The sequence below is a fragment of the Elgaria multicarinata genome, chromosome 13 (assembly GCF_023053635.1).
Source record: "Elgaria multicarinata webbii isolate HBS135686 ecotype San Diego chromosome 13, rElgMul1.1.pri, whole genome shotgun sequence".
In the NCBI taxonomy this organism is placed as follows: domain Eukaryota; kingdom Metazoa; phylum Chordata; class Lepidosauria; order Squamata; family Anguidae; genus Elgaria; species Elgaria multicarinata.
Window position 1 is genome coordinate 28367528 of NC_086183.1, and position 15377 is coordinate 28382904.

General features: G+C 51.2%; 1 protein-coding gene across 1 annotated transcript in view; it reads left to right on the forward strand.

The window, feature by feature from the left end:
- Positions 1-15377, forward strand: part of MEGF8 (multiple EGF like domains 8) — a 58022-nt gene that overhangs the window by 28611 nt on the left and 14034 nt on the right. Inside the window, exons 20-33 of the mRNA XM_063140541.1 lie at positions 1000-1113; positions 2452-2700; positions 4250-4443; positions 6008-6218; positions 6421-6640; positions 7021-7153; positions 7671-7885; positions 8867-8977; positions 10507-10625; positions 10720-10924; positions 11750-11921; positions 12539-12702; positions 12801-12945; positions 14574-14808. Coding sequence (XP_062996611.1) covers positions 1000-1113; positions 2452-2700; positions 4250-4443; positions 6008-6218; positions 6421-6640; positions 7021-7153; positions 7671-7885; positions 8867-8977; positions 10507-10625; positions 10720-10924; positions 11750-11921; positions 12539-12702; positions 12801-12945; positions 14574-14808 — 2487 coding nt within the window. The remainder of the gene's footprint in view (positions 1-999; positions 1114-2451; positions 2701-4249; positions 4444-6007; positions 6219-6420; positions 6641-7020; positions 7154-7670; positions 7886-8866; positions 8978-10506; positions 10626-10719; positions 10925-11749; positions 11922-12538; positions 12703-12800; positions 12946-14573; positions 14809-15377) is intronic.

Consider the following 15377-nt stretch of genomic DNA (forward strand, 5'->3'; position numbering starts at 1 on the left):
CCAGCTAATGCTGACAGCAGAGTTTCACAAGGACTTAACCTAACCTGGGTGAGCCCCAGCCGACGTTAAGCCCTGCATGAAGGGAGGGGAAGGAAGCAGCCGTGGCTGGTGATTGGGGGGTTGGGATGGGCCATGATGACATCCTTCGCTTTTGAAAGAAGGAGGCGCTACTGTCTTCTTTACTGATCAGTTGTAAGTCACTCCGGGAGCCTTTTTGGCTTTAGAGTATAAAAATACTCTAAATAAATAAATACTTCAGCATGAGAAGGATGTGGGAGGTCTTTAGTACTGGGGTGCAATAGCTCAGGCCCAGGGGCCGTATCTGGCCTGAATGGATTCCCAATCCGGCCCTCTGAGGTCCCCCAGAAGGACATCCCCCCCTTTCCCCATTCCACCAACTGATCATTTGGTGGTTCACTGGCTTTTCCACATCCCCCGGTCCCCCTTCTGAAAGATTGAAATGCCTCCCTTAAGGCATTAGTGACTGGCAGCAAGAGGTTTCAGCTGAAATATGCAGGAATTTGGGTGTGTGTGTGTTGGCCCCTCCCCCTTTGCCTTCAGCCCACCACTGGAATGCGGCTACCAAGAGCTTCTTTGAAATTGATCGGGGTTCAACACCTTTGCTTTAGCAGAGCTCTCATTGTGGTGGCTGCAGTAGCACAAGCATCTCCTTCTACCTGGCTCAAGGGAGCGGTTGATCACATCTATTTGCTACTGTATTTATTCCATTGCTTTGTACCCTGCTTTTCTACCAACAAATGGCACTCAAGGACCAGAGTCCACTGGAAAAGAGGTCAGAGCGTTGGGATTTTGTACCTGGCTCTGAAGGTTGGAGGAAAACGGTGGAAAAGCAGGAAGAGGCATCCAGAGAGCCGGCAGCTTCATTTTAAAACTATTTATTTAAAGCGAAACGAGAGCCGCAGTTCCATGTGACAGTCTGTGCATGGACGATTGCGGGAGCTGCTGACGGACTTCTCTTTTTCTCCTCTCTTGCTCCAGTGTTCATTCGGTGCCCCAGTGCCTGGACTGTACCCGATTCAACACCTGCCGTGAATGTCTGCAGAACTTCGAATGTGGTTGGTGTGGCAACTCAGACAACCCGACCTTGGGCAGGTAAGACTAGATCATGGTTCTTCTTCCGGACTCTGTGATCCAGCTACTAGGGGTGTGCACGGACCCCCCGATCTGCCAGGCGGGCCAATCCAAAAATTTCAGACGGCCCGCTCTGCTCTGCGCCGCTCCGCCCATAGTCCGCTCCTCTTCGCCGCGGAGCTCCGGCTCCGAATCGGAGCTCCGCACTGGAGGGGAGTGGCGCCAGGTAAGGCCCCCCTCCCTCCTCTCCCTTACCTGCAGAGACCAAGGGGTAGGGGGACTTACCTGCGTCCGTCCGCAGTCCCTCGGCTTCTTCAATTGAGCCCGCGGCTCAACCAGGAAGTCTGGGCCGTGTGGCCTAGACTTCCTGGTTGAGACGCGGGCTCAATTGAAGAAGCCGAGGGACCGCGGACGGACGCAGGTAAGGGAGAGGAGGGAGGGGGTGTTTACCGGGCTCTGCCGCTGTTGCCGCATGGGCGACAGCGACAGTGGCAGGGCCCGGTAAACCCCACTTACCTTTCTTGTGGAGCTCCGGATTGAGGCGAAGGATCCGCCTTCACCTTTATCCGCTCTGCAACGCTCCGCTGGCCCCCCAATCCTCTTCGCCTCCGCCTTTAGGGTAGGCGAAGTCCCCCGCTCCGCTCCTGCTTCTCCGGTTCGAGGAGAAGCAGAGCACATCCCTACCAGCTACTTAGCTTTAGTCCAGAGATTGTGGCATCTGGCTGCCTCAGGTAGTGGAGAAAATAACGTAGAGCGGGGCCATTGATTTGTGATTCTGCATGCAGAGAAAATCGCACAGAATTGGCACTTTCTGAATTAACCTTACATTAATAGTATTAAAATCAAGCTACTAGCCATTGTCGTCTTGCAGTTAGTTGTTGAAGATTTCGGGCTCCGGTGTCTGCCTTGCTGGAAGTTTTTCCAGTAGAAGCTTCTGTTGCTGTTTTGTTGGTTGGTTGGTTTTTTTGTTCGTCTGCAAGACAGCCAAAAAAATCCAGCAGGCCAAGTTTTCTTCATTGATCGGACACAGGGAACTGCCTTATGCTGAATCAGACCCTTGGTCCATCAAGCCCAGTATTGCCGACACTGACTGGCAGCAGCTCTCCAGGGTTTCCGGCAGGATTTCTTTCCTTGCCCTATCTGGAGAAGCCAGGGATTGAACATGGGGCCTTCTGTGGGTAAAACTCTTATCACTGAGCTACGGCCCATCCCTGCGTTAATGATGGAATGTCACGAATGCGAAAAAAGCCTTGCTGAATTTCTCCCTCGTACAGTTGTGACAAGCACATAGGAAAGGTTTAGCTTGACGGCCCTGGGACTGTTGTGAGGGGGATGACTTCAGTCTCACTTCCTTTGCAGGTGCCTCCCTGGGGATTTCTCCGGCCTCAACACCTTCCTGAACTGCTCAGTGGCCCTCTGGGAGTCTCACGGGCTGCTTCCCACCCACCCTGCCCAGTGGTCCTACGGGCAGTGCCCAGATGTGGATGAGTGTCGCCTGGGCCTGGCCAACTGCCACCCCTTCGCCAGCTGCAAGAACACGGCCGACTCCTTCGAGTGTCACTGTAACCGAGGCTATGCGGGTGATGGCGTGGCCTACTGCAACCAGACGTGAGTAGGGCGGGAACGGGCCTGCTGACGGACACGCAAAATGTTTTTAACAGGCTGAGAGGGGGGGTCCTTGAATGTGGGAACTTCAAAAACCGGAGGCTCTGGGCAAGCAGGCCGAGACTGGGATGCGTGACAGGAAGGTGGTCATGGATTCATGGTCCGTAGATTGCATAGCTCTCTGCTTGAAACTGCCCCTTTAGTTTGGCTGCACTCTGGTGATCCAGTCCTCTGGACAAGGTACTGCGGGAAAGAACCCAGGCAAACATAAGTGCCCTTCAGGGTTAAATATGTACCTGCCCGGACCCTAAGATCATCCTTAGGGGTCCTTCTCCCTGAGCTCCTGCCAAAGGAAGTGAGGCAGGTGGCTACCAGGAGGAGGGCCTTCTCTGCTGTGGCTCATTCTGGCTGTGGAATGAGCTCCCTAAGGAGGTTCACCTGGCACCTACACTATACTCTTTCAGACACCAGGTGAAGTTGTTTTATTCTCTCAGCATTTTAACAGTCTGTAAATTTAATTTTAACTTGGCTGTTTTATTATTTGCATTTTAAATTTGTATTTCTGTACTGCTGCTGATTTTATCCTGGTTGTGCTTTTATATTGCATTTCATAGCATGTTTTTATACTTGGAATGGTTTTAATTTTTGTGAACCGCCCAGGGACCTTCGGCTATTGGGTGGTATAAAAATGCAATAAATAAAATAAATAAATATACCTGCCGGGCTGTTGGAAAGTTGCCTATTGCATTGCACACTTTCCTATGCTGCTGTGTAGGAACTTCAAGATAAGTGAATGAGTCTTTATTGGCTGTTTAGGCTTTGCTGGTGGACAGATTCCTTCCCTAGTCTCAGGTTGACTATTCTGTACCTGTCCACAGTGTTCCCTGCAGGGTTTCTACCATACAAAGCTTTAAATGCCACACGGCACTTCAAGCGTTCATCTATTTAATTGCTAGATTGAAAAGCCGAAATGTTAGTAGTTTGATCTGTGAGGGCAAATTTTAATCCGCGAGGCTGAGATTAAGGACGCTTGTTTTGTTTTTTGAGTCTATTTTTGCCCCTGCTGTGTTACTGTACTAGGGAAGGCCTTCCTTTCTTACAAAGAGCGGAAGCATTTGTTGATTCAATTGTATGTACTCACACTTCTTCATTATCTTAGGGTTCTTCAGTACCTCAAAAATATTTTACCTCAAAAATATTTATTTATTTATTGCATTTTTATTACGCCCGATAGCTGAACCTCCCTGGGCGCTATAAAAATATATAACGAATCAATTCATTGTATTGGGGACTATAATAGTTCCCAATACAATGAATTGACTCACTGACTGTGTCATCTGCCTTTTAACCAGTTAATCAACTAAGAAACACCTTAGGTTGGCAGCTTCGGTTTTATGTGGCTCCAGGCGCCTAGGCCCAGGGCATCCGTGTATGTGGTTGAGCAAGATGGCGCCGTTGTGGAAACAGGATGGCCTGAGCGGGACCCTCTTGCTAACAACTCTGTGCCCCTTCTCTCTCCCTCCCCCGCGCCACCTTCACCACCACCCCGCAGCTGCTATGATGAGTGCGCACACGGAGAATGCAGCGGGACTCCCAATTTCACCTGCCTCTGCGACTTAGGCTGGACCTCCGAGATCATGGGGGCCACTCCTCCGCCCAACGGGGTGCAGTGCAACGTGGACTGCGGCTGCCACTTCCACAGCACCTGCACGGTCAAGGGGGTTGGTGTTTGCGATGAGTGCCAGAGTGAGTCGTGTCTTTCCCATCTCCTGCTTTTGGGAAATCATTGCTGTTGTTGTTGCTGTTATGCATTGTATCTGTAGGGCCATCGGTATGTATCGTGCTATACAGCAGGGGGTAGGCGATGTGGCGCCCATGGGCACCGGTGCACCCTGGACAGCTTTCTTGATGCTCACCAAGGTGGCTTGGGGAGTGTGTGTGGCCCCTTCTACACCATAGAAGGGAGGGAGGGAGTGAGGGGGGAGGATCTTAGTCCACATATGGGCGCGACATCCCAGGAGGAAGGAGGGTGTTGTGCTCACCATTTAATTTTTTTTCTTTTAAAAGGAACTGAGCGCACGTGCGCTCCAATGAAATGTGAGGGTTTTTTCTAAAAAAAAACCCAGTTCCTTCCCTCTACTGCTCCCTGCTATTCTCGGGGAGGAGGGAAGAAGCTGAGACGGGCAGCCACACCTCCCACGGTCTCAGGACGATCTGGATAGAATAAGGAAGAATCGGATTTTCCCAGGCATTATTTATCCCTGGGAAAACCCTTGCTCATCTCCCCCTGCCCCTGGGAGTCCCTGTGTGTCATTTGGACAAACAGGGACTCGGCCGTGACCAGCCGCATTTTCGGGTTGGTGTAGAAACGGCCTGTGTGTGTATAAGAGAGCACTTGTGGGTGATGAGCTTGGGTGTGAGAGAGTGTATGGGAGAGAAAAAGAGATGGGGAGAAAAAGTTTGCCTTCTATGAAGGAGGATTCTGTTGGCACTGAAAACTTGGTTCAAAGGAGTTATGTTGAGTTTCAGCCCCCCCCCCCCCACCTCTGCTTTGTACTCAGTCTTTTGGGTAGGTTACTTGTCCTTTGTGAGTAGCCACGCCTCCCATGACAGCCATCTTGTGGTGGTGCCCAGGGCAGCTTATCAAATTGCCAGATTTATTTATTTATTTATTTATTTAAGCATTTTTATGCCGCCATTCAGCCAAAAAAGGCTTTCACAGCGGCTTACAAAAGTATTTCTTGACAGTCCCTGCCCACAGGCTTACAATCTAAAAGACATGACACAAAAGGAAAGGGGATAGGGAGGGAGGAGGAGGGGGAAAAGGAAAGCAAATTCAGGCACTACAATCTTAGTTGCAAAGTTCAGCAGTTAAAGCTGACAGTTGGCAGCAGGAGGGAGGGGGCTCTCAGCTGGAGCTGGACCCAGGCACGATGGAGAGGTGCCTGGCTGCTACTTCCTCCCCCACTGGTGGCCTCTGCAGAGACAGTTGGTAGCAGGAGGGAGGGGGCTCTCAGCTGGACCCAGGCACGATAGAGAGGTGCCTGGCTGCTGCTTCCTCCCTCACTGGTGGTCTCTGCAGAGATAGTTGATAGCAGGAGGGAGGGGGCTCTCAGCTGGAGCTGGACCCAGGCACGATGGAGAGGTGCCTGGCTGCTGCTTCCTCCCTCACTGGTGGTCTCTGCAGAGACAGATGTGCCCACTGCCTGCCTGTGCTCTACAGAGAATGAGGGGACAGGTTCTTCCCCCCCTTACCTGTCCATTTCCCTGCCTCCATCTCTCTCACTCTCTTTTGCTGCTCTTTGCACAGACTGGACTCACGGCGAGCGCTGCCACCTTTGCCGGCCGGGCAGCTACGGGAACGCCACCAACCAGAGCGGCTGCCGGGAATGCGCCTGCAATGGGCACGGCTTGGAGGAAATGGGCTATTGCCACGGGGCCACGGGAGCCTGTTACTGTGCCCCACCCACCGAGGGGCTGCACTGTGAGCGCTGTGCCCCTGGCTACTACGGGGACCCCAGGTGAGAGAGCCGCCGTAAGAGGCAACCAAGAGCAGCCGCACAGTCACCCCAGAAATTTTGTTACCTTGGAAGGGAATTGTATTTTTGTAAGCCCCGGATGCGGACATAACATGCTGCGTGGAAAATCCCTGAAGATCTGTTTTTGGGAGGGCCGTGACTGCGCTGCTCCTGACTTGGTCTTCTGTTGGTTTTTCTCCCCCAGAAATGAGGGCGTCTGCTATCAGGAGTGCGTGGGGCGCTCCCTGCTCACCAGCCTCTCTTCCTCTTCCTCGCTGAGCTCTCAACGGGCAGGGCCTCCTCTGCCAGGTGGGCTGTCCTACTGCGTCTGGGTGTTGTCAACCAGTGATGACATGCAACCCTGCCGGCCCGAGCAGACCTGCCCGACGATCACCCTTACCCTCCAGCCGGACACCCTCTGTATGGTGAGCATAGGGGGCCCGGCGGCCGACTGGGTGGACAGAGACATAGGGGCCTGGAGGTTGGTTCTGTGGGCAAGCGATATCAGTTGGAAGCTGAAGTTCTTGCCATAGGATCATCCAGCTTACAAATATGCATCTATATCTGACTAATCTTTTACCTGTCTTAACCCACCTTGAGTGCAGTAATTGCATGTCAATATACTCAGTTTGATTCCACTCACGCATGTTTACTTGGAAGTAAATCCCACCAAATTCAGTGGGGCTTACTCCCAGGAAAGTGAGAATAGGAATACAGCTTTCATGTTGGCATCACAGAATGGGAACAGGGCTGATTTAAACAATGATCTGCTGTCGATAACCCTCGTCCTTCCATTTCTCCTTAGAATAACTATGTCTATGCCTTTGATGGGCTGCCCGACTTCCTGGACACAGGCCTGATCCAGTTGGATCGCACTCTGATTGGGGCTTTCTGCGGCCAGGGTCGTCCCCATCCTGTCACTGTGGAGGCTGTCTCAGGTAGGAGGGAGGAACAAGGAGGAGGGGAGGACAGAGTTCTGAGGCACGGCGAGAGCTTCATTCGTAGCTTTGCATGGTCCATCTAGCTCAGCGTTCTGCATCTAGCTCAGCGTTCCGCATCTAGCTCAGCATTCTGCCTCTGGCTGTGGCCAGTCAGATACAACAGGGACTACAACAGAAGGGCAGTGTTCCTTCCATCTTAGCAAGATACGACGAAGGGCCAGGCCCGCTGGGCGTTATTGTAGACCTTCATGAGCTGGAGAGCATCTGTGGCCGTGCATTTTGGGGAAGGTCGGTAAAGGCAAGCAAGCTACCTTTCAGGAAAGCTTGTCTGTCATGACTCATCTACGTACTGAGAATCCCTGGAAGAGCACTGCTAGAAGATGATTGTGAATTCCTGGCTTGCTCCCCAGCATCCCCACCCCAGTAAAGGTTCCCCCCTTTTCTTTTTCTGAAGCGAAAAACCTTTCCCTACGATGGCCTTTCTGCAATTCCCTCTCCTTGCTCGTACTTGCAGGCCTTCTGGTCATTTACTATGAGGCCAACTCCAGCGAGGCTTCTGGCTTCAACGCCACCTACACGGTGCACCGCTGCCGGCCCAGCTGCCACCCCAACCAGGAGTGTCAGGAGGGACGCTGCATTTGCAAGGCGGGATACACGGGGCCCAGCTGCCTGTTCCAGATCTGTCCGGCCAACTGCAGCGCTCATGCCGGGCAGGGGATTTGCAACCGGGTAAGCTGGGCATCGGGCATACGTCCGAGGGGCAGGAATATTTGAGAAAGTTTAGGGGAAATGGGATGGTTTTGATGGCAAAGGGAAACCCCGTAGCTGTTGGACTCTGCCGTGGAGTTTTGGAGCTAACGTGGGTGCCAGGTCAGAAAACAGTAGCAAATTAGAAAGGCGCTATACTCTATGCCTAGTCTGCAATTATAGGACAAGTATAGAATCATAGAATAGTAGCGTTGGAAGGGGTCTCTAAGGCCATCGCGTTGAACCCCTTGCTCAATGCAGGAATCCACCCTAAAGCATCCTTGATGACAGGTGGTTGTCCAGCTGCCTCTTGAAGGCCTCTAGTGCGGGAGAGCCCACCACCTCCCTAGGTAACTGGTTCCATTGTCATACTGCTCTAACAGTCAGGAAGTTTTTCCTGATGTCCAGCCGGAATCAGGCTTCCTGTAACTTGAGCACGAAGAAATGATGCTACGGGAGGGTTTGTGCGTGTGATACAATTCCACTGCACAAATGCATTGTTTACACAATTCCACTTCCTGAAATATACCACCTTCGATGGTTTCAAAACCAAGTTTCTAGCGGGTGGATGTGAGGCAGGCTGAGCTGGGTTTATAGAATTATTCCCTGAATGTTTCTGAGTGGGCCCGGCTGGGGCTTCAGAATCCTGCGTGATAGTTTTAGTATGTCTCCAAAGGGAGCCACTCCTTTTCCGGCGGGTGATGTAATCTCGGTCAGACGGTCTTGAATTCACAGTGCAGGAAAAGGTTGATACATAGACTCTGGAAAGCGTAAAACGAGGCGAGAGTCATTTGTTGTCTTCAGCTAGCCTCCGATGGTTTGGCGTTGGCCCTGGACTGAGAAGCCGAGGGGGAGGCAGCGCAGAGCCAGTTGCAATTTCCAAAATCCCTACTGCTGCACCTCCTGTGACTTCACTGTGTCCCTCCCATCCTCTTTGCTCCCTGTCCCCAAATCTCCTCCCAGAGCTTGGGCCTGTGCGTCTGCAGTGACCGGTTTGCTGGCACAGACTGCTCCATCCCACTAGATGCTGGCAAGATAATCTGGGAGACCTTGATTGACACCCAACTGACAGCTGTAAGTGACAACCTGTCCCCATAAGCGCCTTCTGAGCATCGATGGAGCACACGTTCTGGTGCTTTCCACCTCCTGGGTCTTGGCGGACGTCGGGAGTCTTCGTCTTTGTCAGTCGCCCCTGACCTTAGACCAGCGGTTCTCAACCTGTGGGTCGGGACCCCTTTGGGGGTCGAACGACCCTTTCACAGGGGTCGCCTAAGACCATCGGAAAACACATATTTCCGATGGTCTTAGGAAACTGTATTGACTGAACTATGTCATGTATCATCTTTTGCATTATTAAAGCTATTGTTATGTATTATTTTAATTATTAGCAAACCATCCCATGACAATGGATCGTGTAGAGAAGAACGAAAATAATTTTATGGTTGGGGGTCACCACAACATGAGGAACTGTATTAAAGGGTCGCGGCATTAGGAAGGTTGAGAACCACTGCCTTAGACGCTTTGTATAAGCTTCCTGAGAAAGTGATTGTCCAAATTCTGGGGCCACGGTATGGGGTTATCAGTAACCAGCCTTTGGAGCTGTTTCAAGTAGCATTGCTACGGTGGCTTTACTGATATAGATAGATAGATAGATAGACGGTTTTCAATATATATATATAAACAAACATTCAAAATGCAGTAAATTTTTTACAGCTAAACGTTGTAGCAAAATTACTTTCCTTTCAAGTTTTACCTTTTATGCCCTTTCCCTATTCTCTCCCCTGGCCTGGTCCGTCTCCCATAGATTGCCCCATTTCTCTTTCTAGGATGGTATATCATTTTTCCTTATCTCTTCCGTTTTATTTTATATTATTTTATAGCACTACTTCTTTTCAGGAGTCCCAGAGAGCCCTGTAGGCTTCTGCCAGAGTTCTTCTATTCTTTTCTTTCTTCATATATGCTATATATTTTTGCCAATCCTTCTTAAAAATTATCTTTTTGTTTTATTCCTCTTTGAGCTTGTAACTTCTGTGGCTTTACTGTTGTTTATCTGAGTGTCATTTATTTATTTATTTATTTATTTATTACATTTTTATACCGCCCAATAGCTGAAGCTCTCTGGGCTGGTTCATCATCGTCATCTTATTTCTTATCCGCTTCTCCCTCCTGATCGAGACGGGGAACAACATGAAATACCAAAATTCCATAAAATGCATAAAACTGATTAAAAAACATAAACCTGATTAACAATCAGACGCAATTGTTCTCCTTTTCTTGATTGGATTTTATGGTCATTTTATCTGTGTTGAGGGCTCTTGGGGCATTGTTGTTGGATCATTGATACGCTCATGTCCTCATCAGGTAAATGGAAGGTGTATTGCTGGCTTTGGAAATCACCAGGGTTTGGGGGGCTGAGAACAAGCTCAGGGCATCCCTGCAGCTTGTCTTCTGTGCTTGGGGTTTCTATGGTGGGGTGACTAATCATACGAAGCGGAGGTGGCTGGTGAAGGTCTCAGGCCCTGCTAGGGGGGGCGTCCTGGACTTGAGTCCCACTCCAGGAGAATGCTGTGTCAAATCTAACGGCCATTTGCATCTATTTTAAGGACACAGCGAGCCGGTTTCTGCACCGCCTCGGTCACACCATGGTGGAAGGCCCAGACACCACGCTTTGGATGTTTGGGGGCATGTCGCTGCGAGAAGGGATGCTGGGTAATGTGTACAGGTAAGAGACCCTCGCTCAACTTTCTCGAGACGACTTCCTTGGACCCCCACGGCCTTTCCCCGTTGTGACATAAGGCGGTCCTGTTTCTCCGCAGATACTCCATCGCTGAGCGCCGCTGGACTCAGATGCTGGCAGGAACAGAAGACAGAGGCCCAGGGCCCAACCCCCGGTACTTCCATGCAGCGGCCTACATTTCCTCCGGCAAGGCGATGTATTTGCTTGGTGGGCTGACGGCGGATGGGGTGGCCAACGATTTCTGGCTGCTCAACCTCACCACGTTGCAGTGGAGACTTGTGCAGGTAACGCCCTCACGTGGACCACGAGCAATTGTTGGGCCCGTTAGCATAAGAGCCCAGCTGGATCAAACCGAAGGTCCGTCCATCTAGGCCTGCATCCTGTTCCCATCAACGGCCAGCCCAATACTTCTGGAACTCTCCCATGCAGGGCATGACAGCAAAAGTCCTTCCCTCGTCTGTTGGTGGAGGAGAGGGTTATCCCAGTGTGGGTTATCTCCCCCCAACCCTCTGCTCAATCACTCTTTTGGAATGGGCTGTGCTAATAAGGCAAGCTTGATGCCTCTGTTGGAAGGAGGTCCTTCCACATTCTGGTTGTTTCTGCTCTTGAGACAGGTTGTTCATTGGAGGTCCTTTCCTGGAATGGAATCTCTTGCTTTGTTAGCTGCATTCTAGTTTTGTCGGTGACTTTCAGTATTATGAGAGAGGTGTGTGTGTGTGGGAAAAACGTCTACTCCTTTTTAACTCTTTACCAAGTGGTAACTTACAGCAGGATGCAGGTGCAACCACTCAGTTTGTGTCACCTGGGCCAAGCGATGAGGAGAGTTGAATCCCACACCCACACCCCATCAGAAATCCAGTGAGGCTGGTGGTTATCACTTGGTAAACGACAGCAGGAGGGGTTCAGGAGTGGACTTTGGAGGACATTGGAGGCCCCATTGACTGTGCTGGCTTGGAATGATGGGAATTGCAATCCTACACATCTGGAGGGCTGCAGGTTGGGAAGGCTGACTGCAGAATGGTGGTGGGAGAGGGAAGGGACACTCTGTTCCTTAAGTCCCCTGCCCCACTCTCCTGGCCCTAATTCTCCTGCCTTCCTGGCTGCCCCAGGACCCCTTGATCCCAGCAGTGGCTGGCCACACGCTCACGGCTCGGCGTGGCTCCTCCTTGCTCCTCATTGGTGGCTACTCCCCTGAGAATGGCTTCAATAAGAAACTGCTGGAATATAACGTGGCGTCGGAGAGCTGGCATGCTGGGAACCAGGCCGGGACCCCCCCTACAGGTAGGGCATCCTTTGGACCCCGTGTGGGGCTCTGGGGATGATCAGGTGGCTGTAGAACTATATAGGCTGGGAGAAATTTCAGGGTAGGGCCACCTTGTGAATGTTTTTTCTTGATATAAGAGAGCCATTGTGGTGTAGTGGCTAAGGTGTTGGACTGGGAGTCGGGAGATCCGGGTTCTAGTCCCCACTCAGCCATGGAAACCCACTGGGTGACTTTGGGCCAGTCACAGACTCTCAACCCAACCTACCTCACAGGGGTGTTGTTGTGAGGATAAAATGGAGGGGAGGAGGATTATTTATGCTGCCTTGGGTTCATTGGAGGGAAAAGAGGCGGGATATAAATGCAATAATGATGATGATGATGATGATGTAGTAAGCCACCTCTTCTTAATGTATTTTCTTGATATAAGCCACCTCTTTGTAAAAGCTTCCAAGAAAGGAGATCTCACACATTCCCAGGGCCACAATGGCAAAGTATGCACACCAGAGAGTGTTTAGCCATACCTGCCTCCATCTTTCCAGTAGTGAGATCTGACAGCCAGGTGAGGGGGAGGCACAAATCCCGCTCTCCCCGTCCCCAGAAAACTTACACTTGGTACTACAAATTTCCGTTCCAGGTCTGTACGGGCACTCGGCTGTGTACCACGAGGGCACCGATGCCATCTACGTCTTTGGTGGCCATCGCTTCCACGTGGAGATGGTTTCCGCCTCCCCAGAGCTCTACAGCCTTTACTACCCCAACCTGACCTGGAGCTTACTGGCTCCCTCTCAGGGACCAAAGGTGAGCAACTGTCAGAGCAAAATGAACAGCCGTGCCCAGTACAGTAGCAGTTTTGGGGGCCCTGCTCAATCCCTCTCCTTCTCCCCAACTCTCTCCAGCCCCTGGCTCATTTCTTCCACGTCGCAGCGGTGCTGAAGGACACCATGGTGGTCATAGGAGGGCGCACGGAACGTGAGAATTTCACCAACCACCTTTTCTTCTACCAGCTAAACTGCAACACCTGGATCCTACCCAACAGCACAGGTAAAGGCTGTGCAGCATTGAGCATCTCAGGCACGTCGGCGTGCGATTTAAACAAGCAAGGGGTCCAGGGAACCGGGTGTCCGTAGAAATCATCGTTCCTTCCCAGACAAGCGGAAGCGGAATAAACTACGCAGGTCTATTCGATTTGCATAGTCTTTCTACGAGTTGCAGAATTTAGATTTCCTTGGTGCAGAATTTGGGCTGCCTTGGTTCAGAGGTTTTGACGGAGAACTGCAGATCCCTAGAGCAGCCTTCCTCAACCTGGGGCGCTCCAGATGTGTTGGACTGCAACTCCCAGAATGCCCCAGCCAGCTGGGGCATTCTGGGAGTTGCAGTCCAACACATCTGGAGCGCCCCAGGTTGAGGAAGGCTGCCCTAGAGCATAAAGCCCTGCGATGGCCAGATTTATAGCTGTGGCAAAGAAGAGTGGAAGAGCTTCCCATAACAGCTCCCTTCCCCGACCACACAGAAATCAGGGCCCACCTGGTAACCGGGGTTTAGGCAATGGGGAGGGGCCATTCTGCACCAAGGAAATCTAAATTCTGCAACAGGATCCAGGGCCCAATGGGCCAGTCACAGACTCTCAGCCCAACCCACCTCACAGGGTTGTTGTTGTGAGGATAAAGTGGCGAGGAGGAGGAGGAGGATTATGTACGCCGCCATGGGTTCTTTAAGAGGAAAAAAGGCGGGATATAAATGCAATAATAAATAAATAAATAAATAACGGCAGGGAGGGGTGAACAGAGGGCCCGAGGGCCAAATCCGGCCTTCCCATGGTCCCAACGCCCTTCGGAATTCCCCAGATGGCCACCGATAATTTAGTGGCTTCCCAGCCGTGTGCATTTCGCCCGATTTCTAAAAGGTTGAAATATTGATCATTGGTACCAAAGGGTTTGGCCGATTGCCCTCTTAGAAAAGTTGATGCAAAAATTGAGGAAAGTACGAGGGACAACAAAGTGAAGGTAAATTTGAGGGGGGGATGGAGGAAATGTATTGACTATGTGATTAAAGAAGAAGACGATGAGAGAACACCCCTCCCCCCAATGGCGTAGATCAGCCTTCCTCAACCTGGGGCGCTCCAGATGTGTTGGACTACAACTCCCAGAATGCCCCAGCCAGCTCTGCTGGCTGGGGCATTCTGGGAGTGCAGTCCAACACATCTGGAGCGCCCCAGGTTGAGGAAGGCTGGCGTAGATAGAGCTAGGGAAAGTATAGGTGGACAGTTAAAGACATTCAGTTCCAGGGTGCCCTTAATTGAATTAAATTGAATTAATGTTAAACTATCTTAAACCCAGGGGGGGATACGTATTTATATTTGTATCGACTCTGAATGCACATGTATGATGTATTATTTGACCTATGTTAGCAGAACTATAAAAAGAAAGAAAAAATTAGAGAAAGAAAAAGAAATGCTTCTTCGGAAGCTTTAGTTACCAACAGCAAGAGCGTCGAGGTACAATGGGTTGGATGGTATTTTGGCCCCGCCCCTTTTTCTTTCAGCCCCGCCCACCACTGGAATGCTTCTCCGGCATCCGATTGAACTACAGCTACTCGTCTTCATTTAAAAACACCCCCTGTTTGTTCTCTTCAGTGTTGCTCAGTGGCACCTTTTCTCTCCCCCTCTGCAGCAGAAGCTGTGGTGGGCGAGCCCATCCTGGAGTCCATTGCCCACGCCGTGGCTGCCGTTGGAGACCGCATCTACCTCTCAGGGGGCTTCAACGGGGTGGCGTTGGGCCGTATGATGGCCCTCTCCGTGCCTTCCGACCCATGCCTCACCTTTCCCAGCCCGGAAGCCTGCAACGGATCGAATGCCAGCTGCGTCTGGTGCCACGCCAGCTGCCTCTCTGCTGATGCTGCCGAGAGGTGTGTGCGAGTGGAGTCAGGCCAATGGACACAGATGAGGGGTCGAGGAGGCTGGTGCTGTCCTCTGTGCTGGAAACAGGAGGACCGTATGGTTCTCTTTTGGAAGAGGGATGGGGATAGGGTGACCCTGTGAAAAGGAGGACAGGGCTCCTGTATCTTTAACAGTTGTGTAGAAAAGGGAATTTCAGCAGGTGTCATTTGTATGCATGCAGCACCTGGTGAAATTCCCCATTCTATGCAACTGTTAAAGATACGGCAGCCTTGTCTTCCTTTCCATGTGGTCACCCTATGATGAAAGGGCCAGGAGAAAGGGCTTCTGGGAAAGCTCAGCTGGCTGGATTTGGGAGAGATAAAACCAATAAGTGGGGAAATAGCGAAGAGGAAATGGATTTCCACCCAAGTAACAGCCGGATCTTATCTTTCCAGGAATGGGGGGATCAACCAGTCTTTGTTAGGTTTCTTTATCCAAGCAGTCCTACAGCTAGTCCTAGGTGCAACCTAAGATCATCACAACACCTGGAAGAGCCTGATTTGAATGTCTGCAACCCCTTCCCATATTGTAAGGCGAC